The sequence below is a fragment of the Falco cherrug genome, chromosome Z, assembly GCF_023634085.1.
Source record: "Falco cherrug isolate bFalChe1 chromosome Z, bFalChe1.pri, whole genome shotgun sequence".
Lineage (NCBI taxonomy): Eukaryota > Metazoa > Chordata > Aves > Falconiformes > Falconidae > Falco > Falco cherrug.
The window spans coordinates 62,313,369-62,327,313 of NC_073720.1; the positions used below are offsets into that span (position 1 = coordinate 62,313,369).

The following is a 13,945-nucleotide window of genomic DNA, read 5'->3' on the forward strand; positions in this document are numbered from 1 at the left end:
AAGTGCGAAGAGGTTAAGACCTACTGCTTGTTAATGGTGAACTGTACTAAAAGCTAACTATTCGTATTTGTAATAGGATTTGATTAGCATTCAGATGAAAGCTAGAGGAAATACGAGATAAATTTGCACTGGAGAACTCATGATTTTCCTTCTAAGGGCAAAACTTGCCTCTAGCGTAATAGGTTTTTGTTTTGTTTTGTCTCTTACCCTTCTTAAATGCCACTACTGATGTTTATTTTCAATTACTCAACACCAGGCAAATCTTGCGAGAGAACAGCTGCTTACAAACCTTGTTACAACACTTGAAGTCACACAGTTTGACAATAGTCAGTAATGCATGTGGGACCCTGTGGAATCTTTCTGCACGAAATGCAAAGGATCAGGAGGCGTTGTGGGACATGGGAGCAGTCAGCATGCTGAAAAATCTCATTCACTCAAAACACAAAATGATAGCCATGGGTAGTGCTGCAGCTCTAAGAAACCTCATGGCAAACAGGCCAGCAAAATATAAGGATGCTAACATTATGTCTCCAGGATCAAGCTTACCATCTCTTCATGTCCGAAAACAAAAGGCACTGGAAGCAGAATTAGATGCTCAGCATTTATCAGAGACTTTTGACAACATTGATAATTTAAGCCCAAAAGCATCTCACCGTAATAAGCAGAGACATAAGCAAAATATATACAGTGACTATGTCTTGGATTCCAGTCGGCATGATGATGGTATATGCAGATCAGAGAGTTTTAATGCTGGTAATATGACTGTACTTTCGCCATATCTAAATACTACGGTATTGCCTGGCTCCTCCTCTTCCAGTAGAGGAAACATAGAAAATTCTCGATCTGAGAAAGACAGAAGTCTTGATAGGGATCGAGCGGTAGGTTTAAATACCTATCATCCTACTGCAGAGAATACTGGGAACTCCTCTAAGAGAATAGGAATGCAGATTTCTACCGCTGCAGCTCAGATCGCCAAAGTTATGGAAGAAGTAACAAGCATGCATATTCCACAAGAAGACAGAAGTTCTGGTTCCACTTCAGAAATGCACTGTTTGACAGAAGACAGAAATGCCCCAAGGAGATCAGCCACTGCCCACACTCACTCAAACACATACTTTCCTAAACCTGAGAATTCAAACAGGACATGTCCTATCCCGTACACAAAAATGGAATACAAGAGAGCTTCAAATGATAGTTTAAATAGTGTCAGCAGCAGTGATGGCTATGGTAAAAGAGGCCAAATGAAACCTTCCATTGAATCTTACTCTGAAGATGATGAAAGTAAATTTTGTAGTTATGGTCAATATCCAGCAGACTTGGCACATAAGATTCATAGTGCAAATCATATGGATGACAATGACGGAGAGCTAGACACTCCTATTAATTATAGTCTTAAATACTCAGATGAACAGTTAAATTCTGGAAGGCAAAGTCCCTCTCAGAATGAAAGATGGGCAAGGCCTAAGCACATAATAGATGATGAAATGAAACAAAATGAACAAAGGCAGTCAAGGAGCCAGAATGCAACCTACCCCGTGTACACTGAAAGTGGAGAAGATAAACACATGAAATACCAGTCACCTTTTGGACAGCAAGAGTGTGTTTCTTCCTTCAGATCAAGAGGATCCAGTGGTTCAGATCAGAACAGAGTAGGCTCATCTCTTGGAATGAATCAGAAAGTAAACCAGTCCTTGTGCCAGGTTGATGATTATGATGATGATAAGCCAACCAACTATAGTGAACGTTACTCTGAGGAGGAACAACAGGAAGAAGAAGACAGACCAACTAATTACAGCATAAAGTACAATGAAGAGGAACATCATGTCGATCAGCCTATTGATTATAGTTTAAAATACTCAACAGAAGTTCCTCCTTCTCAGAAGCCATCTTTCACTTTTCCGAAGACTTCTTCAGTGCAACACGCTAAAACTGACCATATTTCCGCAAGCAGTGGGAGCACATCGGCCCCCTCAGCTGGTTCAAAGAGACAGAATCAGCTTCACCCAAATTCTGCCCAGAACAGAGGTGGTCATGCACAAAAGACTGCCTCTTGTAAAACTCCCTCTATTAATCAGGAAACTATACAGACTTACTGTGTGGAAGATACCCCAATATGTTTTTCAAGGTGTAGCTCTTTGTCATCTTTGTCATCAGCTGAAGATGAAATAGGACGTGATCAATCCACACGTGTGGCAGATGCTAATAACACGCTACAGATATCAGAACTAAAGGAGAACAGTGGGTCTCTACCTACAGAAGGTGCAGTAAGTGAAATCACATCAACATCACAACACATCAGAACAAAATCCAGTAGACTTCAGACTTCTAGTTTGTCTCCTTCTGATTCCTCTAGACATAAAGCTGTTGAATTTTCTTCAGGTGCCAAATCTCCCTCAAAGAGTGGTGCACAGACTCCTAAAAGCCCACCAGAACATTATGTGCAGGAAACACCACTCATGTTCAGCAGATGCACTTCTGTAAGTTCCCTGGATAGTTTTGAAAGCCGTTCAATTGCTAGTTCAGTTCAAAGTGAGCCTTGCAGTGGAATAGTAAGTGGTATTATAAGTCCCAGTGACCTTCCAGACAGCCCTGGACAAACAATGCCTCCAAGCAGAAGTAAAACGCCGCCGCCTGCTCAGGGAGTTCAAGTAAAAAGAGATGTAGCTAAAGGTAAAGTACCTAGTGCGGAAAAGAGAGAGCCTGGTCCTAGACAGGCAGCTGTAAATGCAGCTGTCCAAAGAGTTCAGGTACTACCAGATGCTGATACACTGTTACATTTTGCTACAGAAAGCACACCAGATGGGTTTTCTTGTTCTTCCAGCCTGAGTGCTCTCAGTCTTGATGAGCCATTTATACAGAAAGATGCAGAGTTAAGAATAATGCCTCCAGTTCATGAAAATGAACATGGAAATGAAGTGGAACCTGAACAGTCAGATGATACAAAGGATAACAAGAAGAAGAAAGCAGAGAAGCCTGCTGAAGCAGAAAAAGACATTCTGGATGATTCTGATGATGATATTGAAATACTGGAAGCATGTATTATTTCTGCAATGCCAACAAAGTCTTCACGTAAAGCCAAAAAGCCTTCTCAAACACCTGCTCCAAAAATACCTCCTCCTGTAGCCAGAAAGCCTAGCCAGTTGCCAGTTTACAAACTTTTGCCTTCACAAAGCAGATTGCAGTCCCAGAAGCATGTGAGTTTTACACCAGGAGATGATATGCCACGGGTATATTGTGTTGAGGGTACACCAATAAATTTTTCAACAGCTACATCTCTGAGTGATCTCACAATAGAATCTCCCCCAAGTGAGTTGGCCAATGTAGACAGTGTGGGAATGGGAGCAGAGTCCAGGGAATTTGAAAAGCGAGACACCATTCCTACGGAAGGTACAAGTACCAATGACTCTCAGAGAGCAAAAAGCTCAACTGTGACTGCCCCAGGCCTGGATGAAGACAAAACAGAAGAGGGTGATATTCTGGCTGAGTGCATCAACTCAGCTATGCCAAAAGGAAAAAGTCACAAACCTTTCAGAGTGAAGAAGATAATGGATCAAATTCAACAAGCATCTTCATCTCTAAGTAATAAAAACCAACCAGAAGGTGAGAAAAAGAAGCCAACGTCACCAGTAAAGCCTGTTCCCCAAAATAATGAATATAGAACACGTATAAGAAAAGCCACAGAGCCTAAAAGCAATGTTAATATTGACAGAAGCTATCCAGAGAACAGAGATGCAAAGAAACAGAATCTTAAAAATAATTCAAGAGATTTTAATGACAAATTGCCAAATAATGAAGAGCGTGTAAGAGGAAGCTTTACATTTGATTCCCCTCATCATTACACACCTATTGAGGGAACTCCGTATTGTTTTTCACGGAATGATTCCCTAAGTTCTTTAGATTTTGATGATGATGATGTTGACCTTTCAAGGGAGAAGGCAGAATTAAGAAAAGGAAAAGAAACAAAGGAAACAGAAACTAAAGGCTGCACTAATCCAGAACAGTCTTCAAATCAGCAGCCAAGTAACAGGACACAAGTTTGTCAGAAACACCCAACAGGCAGAAGCCAGCCTAAAACTTTCTCTCAGTCAACTAAAGATATTCCAGACAGAGGAGCAGCTACAGATGAAAAAATGCAGAATTTTGCCATCGAAAACACACCGGTTTGTTTTTCTCGCAATTCATCTCTTAGTTCCCTCAGTGATATTGATCAAGAAAACAATAACAACAAAGAAGGGGAACCTGCAAAACATACTGAGGCTCCAGATCCACAGATGGAATCAAACAGACCACAGACTTCTGGTTATGCACCTAAGTCATTTCATGTTGAAGATACTCCTGTATGTTTCTCCAGAAACAGCTCTCTGAGTTCTCTTAGTATTGATTCAGAAGATGATCTTTTGCAGGAATGCATTAGTTCTGCTATGCCTAAGAAGAAAAAGCCCTCAAGAATAAAGAGTGAAAGTGAAAAAAATAATTCCAGAAATACAGGTGGTATATTGGCAGAAGATTTAACGCTGGATTTGAGGGAGATACAGAGGCCAGATTCAGAACATGGTTTCTCACCTGATTCAGAGAACTTTGATTGGAAAGCTATACAAGAAGGTGCAAATTCTATAGTTAGTAGCTTGCATCAAGCTGCGGCTGCTGCGTCACTGTCTAGGCAAGCTTCATCAGACTCTGATTCTATCCTTTCACTGAAATCTGGTATTTCTCTAGGGTCTCCGTTTCATCTTACCCCAGACCAAGAAGAAAAACCTTTCACTAGTAATAAAGGTCCAAGAATTCTTAAGCCAGGAGAGAAGAGTACACTGGAGTCTAAAAAAGTAGAATCTGAAAGCAGGGGAATCAAAGGAGGGAAGAAAGTGTATAAAAGTATAATTACAGGAAAAACTCGCTCCAATTCTGAAGTTTCAAGCCAGCTGAAGCAGCCACAGCAGACAAGTGTGCCTTCAATTTCACGTGGTAGGACAATGATACATATTCCAGGAGTTCGAAATAGTTCTTCAAGTACTAGTCCTGTTTCCAAAAAGGGTCCCCCACTCAAAAACGCAAACTCCAAGAGTCCCAGTGAAGGCCAAAGTCTGACGAGTTCTCCAAGAGGAGTCAAGTCATCAGTGAAACCTGAGCCAGCTCCTGTAACGAGGCAACCATCAGGGTTGAACCAGAGTGTATCAAGTAAAGGACCTTCTAGATCAGGGTCTAGAGACTCCACTCCATCTAGACCTCAACAGCAGCCGTTAAGTAGGCCTCTGCAATCTCCCGGGCGAAACTCAATTTCCCCAGGAAGAAATGGTATCAGTCCTCCCAACAAACTGTCACAGTTGCCAAGGACATCATCTCCTAGCACAGCTTCGACTAAATCTTCGAGTTCAGCTAGAATGTCATATACATCACCAGGCAGGCAGATGAGCCAGCAAAACCTTACAAAGCAAACTGCCTTACCTAAGAGTACCAGTAGTATTCCACGAAGTGAGTCTGCTTCAAAAGGGTTAAACCAAGCTCTCAGCAGTGGTGGATCAAACAAAAAGACTGAACTATCCAGAATGTCATCCACAAAATCTAGCGGAAGTGAATCTGACAGATCGGAGAGACCTGTTCTTGTTCGTCAGTCAACTTTTATTAAAGAAGCTCCAAGCCCAACTCTGAGACGGAAATTAGAAGAGTCAGCTTCGTTTGAATCTCTGTCTCCTTCCAGGTCAGATTCTCCTACAAGGTCGCAACTACAGACCCCAGTTTTAAGTCCGTCTCTTCCAGATATGTCTTTATCCATTCATTCAGCTGCCCAGACTAGTGGTTGGCGAAAATTGCCCTCTAATCTGAGCCCTTCTGTAGAATATGATGGGAGACCAGCAAAACGTCATGATATAGCTCGTTCTCATTCTGAGAGTCCTTCTAGATTGCTGATCAATAGATCGGGAACATGGAAGCGTGAGCATAGTAAGCACTCCTCATCACTTCCTCGTGTAAGCACTTGGCGAAGAACTGGAAGTTCCTCCTCGATTCTGTCAGCTTCCTCAGAATCCAGTGAAAAGGCAAAAAGTGAAGATGAAAAGCAACACGGAAGTTCTCTTTCTGGACACAAGCAAAGTAAAGAAAGCCAAGCACCAGCAAAAGGCACTTGGAGAAAAATAAAAGAAAACGAAATTCCTCAGATAATGAATGATCCTCAGCATTCTTTCTCTGGTGCCACAAATGGCTCCGATTCCAAAACTCTCATCTATCAGATGGCGCCAGCCGTCTCTAAGACAGAGGATGTGTGGGTGCGGATAGAGGACTGCCCAATTAACAATCCTAGATCTGGAAGGTCCCCAACTGGAAATACTCCCCCTGTTATTGACAGTGTTTCAGAGAAGGGAGGTGTGAATGGTAAAGATTCTAAAGAGACGCAAGAAAAACAAACCCCGGGGAATGGAGGTGTTCCTGTTCGTACCATTGGTTTAGAAAACCGTCTGAACTCTTTCTTTCAGATAGAGAGTCCAGACAAGAAAGGCACTGAAACAAAGCCTCTGCAGAATAATGCTGTTCCCACACCAGAAAATAACGAAAGTACTGTAAGCGAGCGTACACCATTCAGTTCCAGTAGCTCAAGCAAACATAGCTCCCCTATCGGTGCTGTTGCAGCAAGAGTGACTCCTTTCAACTACAATCCAAGCCGCAGGAAGAGTAGTGTGGACAGTAGTTCTGCTCGGCCATCACAAATACCAACACCAGTAAATAACAGCATGAAGAAACGCGACTCCAAGTCTGAAAATCCAGACTCCAGTGGAACTCAGAGTCCTAAACGTCATTCTGGTTCTTACCTGGTAACTTCTGTTTAAGTGCAACAAAAAATAAACAAAACTGTATTAAATACAGCAGCTATTTAGAAACTGTTTCAGATGAAACTTAAAGATTGGGGATTGAACTTTTTTGTTTTTATTTGTTGTAAATAGGTTTGATTCTTGTTAGAAGGTCCTTGTTCTGGAAGCCATATTTGATAGTATACTTTGTCTTCACTGGTAATATTTTGGAGGAATACCTGATTGAGTTTGGAATAAAATTGTTAATGCAAGTATATTTGTACAGTATGTTTAACATGTATTTAATTAGCATCCCATCCCATAATCCTTTAAATATTGCTTGTCGTTGAAATCATGGAACATTGCAGATAGAGATGATAGTCATATTGCTTTATCAATCATTTCTAGATTACAAACTGACTAAACTACATCAGGGAAGAATTGCTATTATTTATGCAAAAAAGTATACTCTGTTCTAGTATTTGTGAGTCCATCTAACCCAATAATTAATCATGTGGCTGTGAAATTCACAGTAATATGGTTTCTGCTGAACAAGCTTTCCCAGCCTGCTTTTCTGCATGAATGGAACTGATGGTTCATTTTCTGAAGTAATGATTAACATTTCTGTGGTCACATAATGTGCATAGATAGTTCTGGTGTAACGATTTACACTTTCTTTGTGCTCTGCAAAAAAAAGAAAAAAAAAGCTGTGTAACTGTAAAACCTTGAACAAAATTATTTTACCTGAATTAGATTTTATCTTAAAGTAGGTAGAATTTTTTTGCTATGCTGTAACTTGTTGTATATTCTGGTATTTGAGGTGAGATGGCTGCTCTTTTATTAATGAGACATGGGTGATGTCTCAACAGAGACTAAAGTGAACATTTCAGAATAAATTATTACTATATGTAAATTGTGTGTGTTACTTCTGCATTACATAAAAATACAGTATTTTCTTTTGAGATGTCACCATATAATGTGTTGTATAATGCACTTACACTTAGGGCCTGATCTAGCAGAATCTTGCACCTCCAGTATTTGTTCTTCCTTAGCACTACAAATGGCTGTTACAGGATGCTAACGACAGTTGCAGATCAGGGCCTGCGTCTTCTGTAATATATTTGTAATTGGGACAGTTTCACACATCTCAGGTGCATAACAAGGCTAAAGGCAGGGTATTTCCAGTAGTCAAGCAGTATAATTGTTTTCATGACTGCAAGCCTGAAACAATACTGTGTTTATTAAAATAATATTTGTAAAACGAAAGATTTTTTTTTTTCATTGGGAGAAATAATATAGAATGTGAAATAGTGACTATAAGATGAAATTTTAATTCTATTTGAAATGTTAATGCATTTTTTAATTTATTTTTTAAAAATTATTAAGGGGAAAATATCGCAAGAATCCCATGGCAGCAAGACATTTGTTGTCATAGTAGAAAAACAGTTTTATACACAAGCCAGGACATTTGCTGCCTTGAGCCTTTTTTCATGCAAATATGGTTTGTGCTAGAACAATGCTGAAAGGACAGATTTGTGCTTTAAAAATATAAATACAGTCTGAATTTAGATGAGAATTGGTTTAACGTAGAAATGTGAGACAACAGGATATTAACCATTCTGTGCATGATTGAACAAACCATGAAACAGTATGTCAAATTTGTTGCTTATCGACTGGACTATTCTAAAGTTAGCTAAGTAATTGGTATTCAGGATTCAAAATGCTCTGATTTCAGGAAGCCCTGAAATAGATCATTTTACCATTATGGTAGCTTTAACACAGTTGCAAAGTGTATCACACCTGTGGCTTTTGTACTCCATCTGATGGTGAAAAGAAACAATTTTTATCTTGAATTCACTGTAGACATGCACTGTTTACAAACAGAATTGAGATACTGTCAGCAGACAGAAGTCAATTCAGATAAAGTTAAAAGCCAATACCAAAAATACCTGTTTGGCAGAAGTGTCTTTCTTGGTCTTTTTCTTTGCTTCCTGTCAGATTTGCTTAGAGAGACGTGCTGTGTTTCTGTAGCATCTGGTGAATTAAGCAGCACTCCTCATGTTAGATTTTGAAATATTTTGTAGATAGTGTCTTCACAAAACTTTTAATGTGAATGTTAGCATCCTTTTAAAGATTAAATAGAGACAGATTATATGATGTGTTCAAAGTCAGGACTTCCTATTGGAGCAGCATACTGAAGTCCATCTTTTGAGTTTAAAATGCAAACCCGCTTCTGTGGTCGTGTCACACCATATGGATGTGATACTTCTTTTATGCTGGGCTTTTAACTACTAATATGAAGATACACCATATAATCCAAGATAGTTGTTTATCACCAGCTTTACATCTGTTTCCTGTCAATTTAAGAATTTAAATGTAAACTGAATCTCAGTAAAGAAATTCTGATTTCAGTTTTCTAACCAAGGGGATCTGAAGTTGTGAAACAATAAGTAGTTGTATGCGTATCAAACACCAGAATGTCTTTGAAAATTGTAGTGGCTTCTTTAGATAGTTTTGGAGGTAGTTCATGACCATTATAATTGGGAAGTCTCTCAATATCCTCATAAGTAACGTATATTTGTAGCAAAGACAGATGAGAAACTTCCCAACTGTAAGGGTAGTGATACACTAAAATATGCTTCCCATGGAAGTTGTTGCATTTCCATTATAGAAGTTTTAAGAAAAGGTTTATGAAACATCTCACAGGGATAGACTATAGTATATTTCACATTGCCTGTGTGCAGAGATGGACTTAAGTGATCTTTCAAAATCCTTTCCAGATCTACATTTCTCTGATTCTTTATCTAAAATGGTTAGTATCCACTAAAAGCCTTTTAGAATATTTAAGGACATCTGTGATGTTTGATTTTTGTTAGTGATGGGGATACAAAGTTATATTCTAAGCTTAACTATAAAAACAGATTCCAGAAATATAATTTTTTTTAAAAAATGGCTGCAATAAGTATATTTGGTCTTGGATTTTGTTAATGATGCCTAGATCCAGGACAGTCAGATTTGATTTATGCTGCTGAAGATTTACAGTTGTTCTTGTTTTTATTTTTATGAAGTTGCCACAGCAGGTGAAAGGACATTATTTATGTCAAGGCAAAACATAAGCAAGGAGCTAAGGAAACCAAGGCTCATTTTACTGTTCTGGGATGTGCTGCCTTTCTTTCCTCAGATTTTGGTAGAACTTCTGTGACTTGTGCTCAGACTTTTATTTGTCCTTGAATTAGCTTATCATATCCAAAACATATCAAACTTGTAATTAAAATTGAGTTTATACTGAAAATACACTCATAAAGCTCACTTCAGACTGACACATCTTTGTCCTCTTGATGTGAAACGCAGAAATTTGACCTTCTCACAAATTGTAATTAGTTCACTTTTCAAAATGTACATTCATTTAGTTTCTTGCAGTGTGTTCCAGTTAAAGTTATTGCTGAAAGTTCTTCTGACTAAATATTGCAAATGTTAAAGGGGAACTAATCTATTTCTGTTTTTCACGCGCAGTTCTCTGTCGAGAGTATTTTCCCCTGAAACCTTAAAGATATTCTCAGAACTCTGTCAGAGATGACAACTTAAAAATTGAAAGCCTTTGCTAGGATTTCCTGATGAGATTGGAATATTATTTCAAGCAGGATTTGGCTGCAGAATACGAGTATAGTTTCTGCTATGAACTTGAGTAAGGAACAGCATCCTTCAGCATAGACTAGTATGTTTAATGGCTTTGAGAAGTTAGTTGCTGTCTTGGGTAAAGGGGGAGGGAAAGAAAAGGGACAGTTTCAGAGACTTTAAGCCATACTATTCTAGAGACATACTTCCCTGTCTTCCCCAGTAAATGGCATAAGATGCACAGGAGACAGAACACTTTGACCGTGAATTAATGAGGGTTTATTTTGAAAGTATACCGGTAGACCATGAAACAGCAAAACTTCTGTTTGATAATGTGACAGCTGAATTTGACAGTTGCTTTGGAGTACTTCCTAACTGTCTGTCCTCTCATCCCCCTTAACAGAAATTGAGATTACCAAGAAGATAGCTGTGTATTATCTTCTTCATTCTTCTTAAGGATGAAGATCCATATTATTTCTAGAATCGAAGAAACAGCCTGCAGTATTGAAAGTTTTCTTCCTTCCATGCTCATGGCTGTGAATCCTGGCTCTCAACTGACCTTTCAGTGGACTAGTTCACATGTTACCTAGCTAGCAGAACTGGTGGGAGGAATAGGGTTAGTGCTGCATTTAGCATTCTGAATTTGCTCGACAAGTGCCACTGGAGCCAGCAGAAAAGAAAATAAAAGCTAGGGCTGGTAGGTAGAGGTTGGGATAGCTTCCTTTATGTGGGCAGTCAGTGGGTTTGGATCAAGCCATAGAGGCAATATTAAGCCAATATGCCAAGTTTTAAACCTGTTCTTCACCCTTTCTGAGAGAGCAAAGGCAAATTAGAGTTGAGGGATTTTTACTCTTGTTCACTCTGACCTTCTGCCTAATGGCCCCTAGTGCTTTGCATTTAAGTATGTCATGTTGGGGTAAGTCCTTTTATCCTGGAAATTCTGACAACTAACTAGAAGTATTGCATCAGTCTATAGTTTGCGCTTGTGGAAAATAAATTTTTCCTAAATGAAAAAAATGCAAAGAACACATTTTCCTACCATATGTAAGATTCTAGGTGACAATTTTAAAATTTCTAATGTTAAATTCAATGCAGTAAACCCTTCCAGTAAAAATTTATTGCAGCTAGTTGTTTCTAGAAGAGGCTTGAAGAGGGAGAGAACATCTCCCTTCCCTAATGAAGACAGTACTACTGGTAGGGATGATCTGGAAAATGTTCAGGTGGACTTCTACAAGCTCTTCTATTCTGTCATTACCAGATGCCTCGCAGACTTGGCTTTTCTCATCTAGCTTTCAATAAATAGTATGAACAGCCATAAGAGTGTCACTAACAATCGTGTAGACTTCCACCTAAACATAACCTCATGCATCTACTGTAATTCCTTGCAAAGTTGCATCTGCCTGTCTGACAGCTTTTTTCTTGATGAGATGTGTGATGGATTAAGCTGCAAATCGGAAGTGAAGTGTCAGTTAATATGAAGCATGGCTTCCTCCACATGCTTAAATCTTCAAGGACCTTCTTAATACCAAATTACCCAAATGTATTCACTCTCTGGTTCCACAGCCATGTCCTTTGCACTTTTACATTTAACCAGAAGAGATGCCCATGCTTCTATTTTCATTTCAAATCACATGTAGAAATATGCTTCCTGCTTCATAGTTTCCTATATGCAGAATAATAGATTGTATCTTTAAATGTGTTTATAGAGAATGTTACGTAGTTAAGGTTGAGTTTTTAGTCAGAATGGTAAGTTAACTGGTTACGTGTTGTGTTTTGTTACTTATTGGAAGTGCAAGGGGATTTGTTGTGGTGCAGAAGAGCTTAAGAGCTCACAACAGTAATTAATGCAGGTGTCAATTTTTGATGCCAATGTTAATATAAAATATGTATTTAATACATAGGTTTTCTGTTGTCAACTTTTCAGTTTACCAGATGTGCTGTTTACTTACTGGGTAATGCTTCCCTAGCATAGTTCTGCAAATTACCTTTCTTAGGAAATTTCCACACAGTTACAGGCTTACATATTTATGAATTTCTGCCACTTCAAGATTTCAGGAAATTATTCTAATTTTGCGGTTTGTGAAAGCATCCTTTGCTTGAGTGGCTGTGGAATTGCAGTTAGGATATCAGGAGGATGCAGAGGGAGCTTCTCACTCAGTAAAACGCACTTCTGTCCAGATCTCGAGCCATATGTACAAACAGTATCTCTAATGCCCTACTTTTTGGTGGGATTTAACATGCATAAAGCTTGTGCTGGTTCTTTGCAGGTAATTAAATTGTCATCCTCTGAGATCAGATGCATTTTCCCACCTGTAAGTGTTGTTTCTCTTGAACAATCTCAGCCCACAGTTCCCTTCAGTTTTGTTGTTTGCTTCTGCCTGAGATGCATTACTGTTTATATCCTAACTCTGTAATTCTTTCTTCAACTATTCTAATGTATTTCGTTTCACAGTATACATATTCTGAATTTAGTCTTGCTATGCATAATTTATTTATTCCTTGCAGTGTTATATAAAATTTCCTCCTGGTTGCACCTTGTCAGAGTGGAATTCTTTTCTTGGCTACTACTAAAAGTTAGACGTCTTGTTTTCTGTATCAGAAATATGATTTGATTTTAAAAGAAAGTTGCTGTTAAGACCCTTGAGCAAGGATTCAGCATATCAGAACAAACACTCTCTAAAAAACGTGCAGTTTTGTTTAGTGGTACTTGTGTTTCAGATAAAGTAAGTGGAAAAAAGAAGCTCAGAGACACATGGTTCACCAGTAATACGCTCTGTTCTCTTACATGTTTCATTTTAGAACAAACTGCACAAAACAAAATCTAGTTCCAACACGGTGTAATTCTGTAATCTCTATTACTTACAAGAGGTTCACAAGAAGGTTTACTTCAACTCATAAGCACAGCAAAGGCTTAGTTAATTCCAAAGTCTGCCTTTTCCATAAAGAATGCATTCTTTAGTCCCTGATTAGAGACTAGTAAGTGACCTAGATTGATTCATTCCCAACACACACACACACACACACAAATGGATTTATATATACTTTGCACTCTTATACTTGCTTTAGACTTCGGTATAGTTAGAAGCATCTAAACTAAAAAAAGGCACTGTTGCTGACTTACTAAGATCCTTTGTTTTCTAATATTTGTAGTGCTCTGTTTCATAGTTCAGAAAATGAGTTCTAATTTCAGGACCGATTAGCTGATACCTTATTTTTGAAGTGTTCAAGAGAAAGATGCATTTAAGTCTTGATTTATATGCAGAAAAAGAAATTCCCTTGCTAGTAACTTAAACTTTTCAGAATAAAGAAAAGGTACTAATACTATCACCTGGAGTGATAGTATTTAATCTATTTATTTAAACATACTTTAAGTCAGCAGGGATTGTGAAAACAAGGAGATTTTGAGTGATTACATTTAATACAAATGAAGGTAGGTCATGCCTAATTCTCTCCCTACTTCCAACAATCCTCTGACAAAAAGCATATTGTCTGGGCTAAATACAGAAGGGAAAAGGCAGTTTGGGTGCACTGTTAACACAGTTCAGATTTAC

The 13,945-nt window shown here is 38.6% G+C and overlaps 1 protein-coding gene across 2 annotated transcripts in view; it reads left to right on the forward strand.

The window, feature by feature from the left end:
- Nucleotides 1–12,932, forward strand: part of APC (APC regulator of WNT signaling pathway) — a 102,931-nt gene extending 89,999 nt beyond the window's left edge. For both annotated transcript variants that reach the window (XM_055698400.1, XM_055698401.1), the window contains exon 16: nucleotides 257–12,932. In XM_055698400.1, the coding sequence (XP_055554375.1) occupies nucleotides 257–6,818 (6,562 nt within the window). In that variant the 3' untranslated portion in view covers nucleotides 6,819–12,932. The remainder of the gene's footprint in view (nucleotides 1–256) is intronic.
- The last annotated feature ends 1,013 nt before the right edge of the window (nucleotides 12,933–13,945 follow it).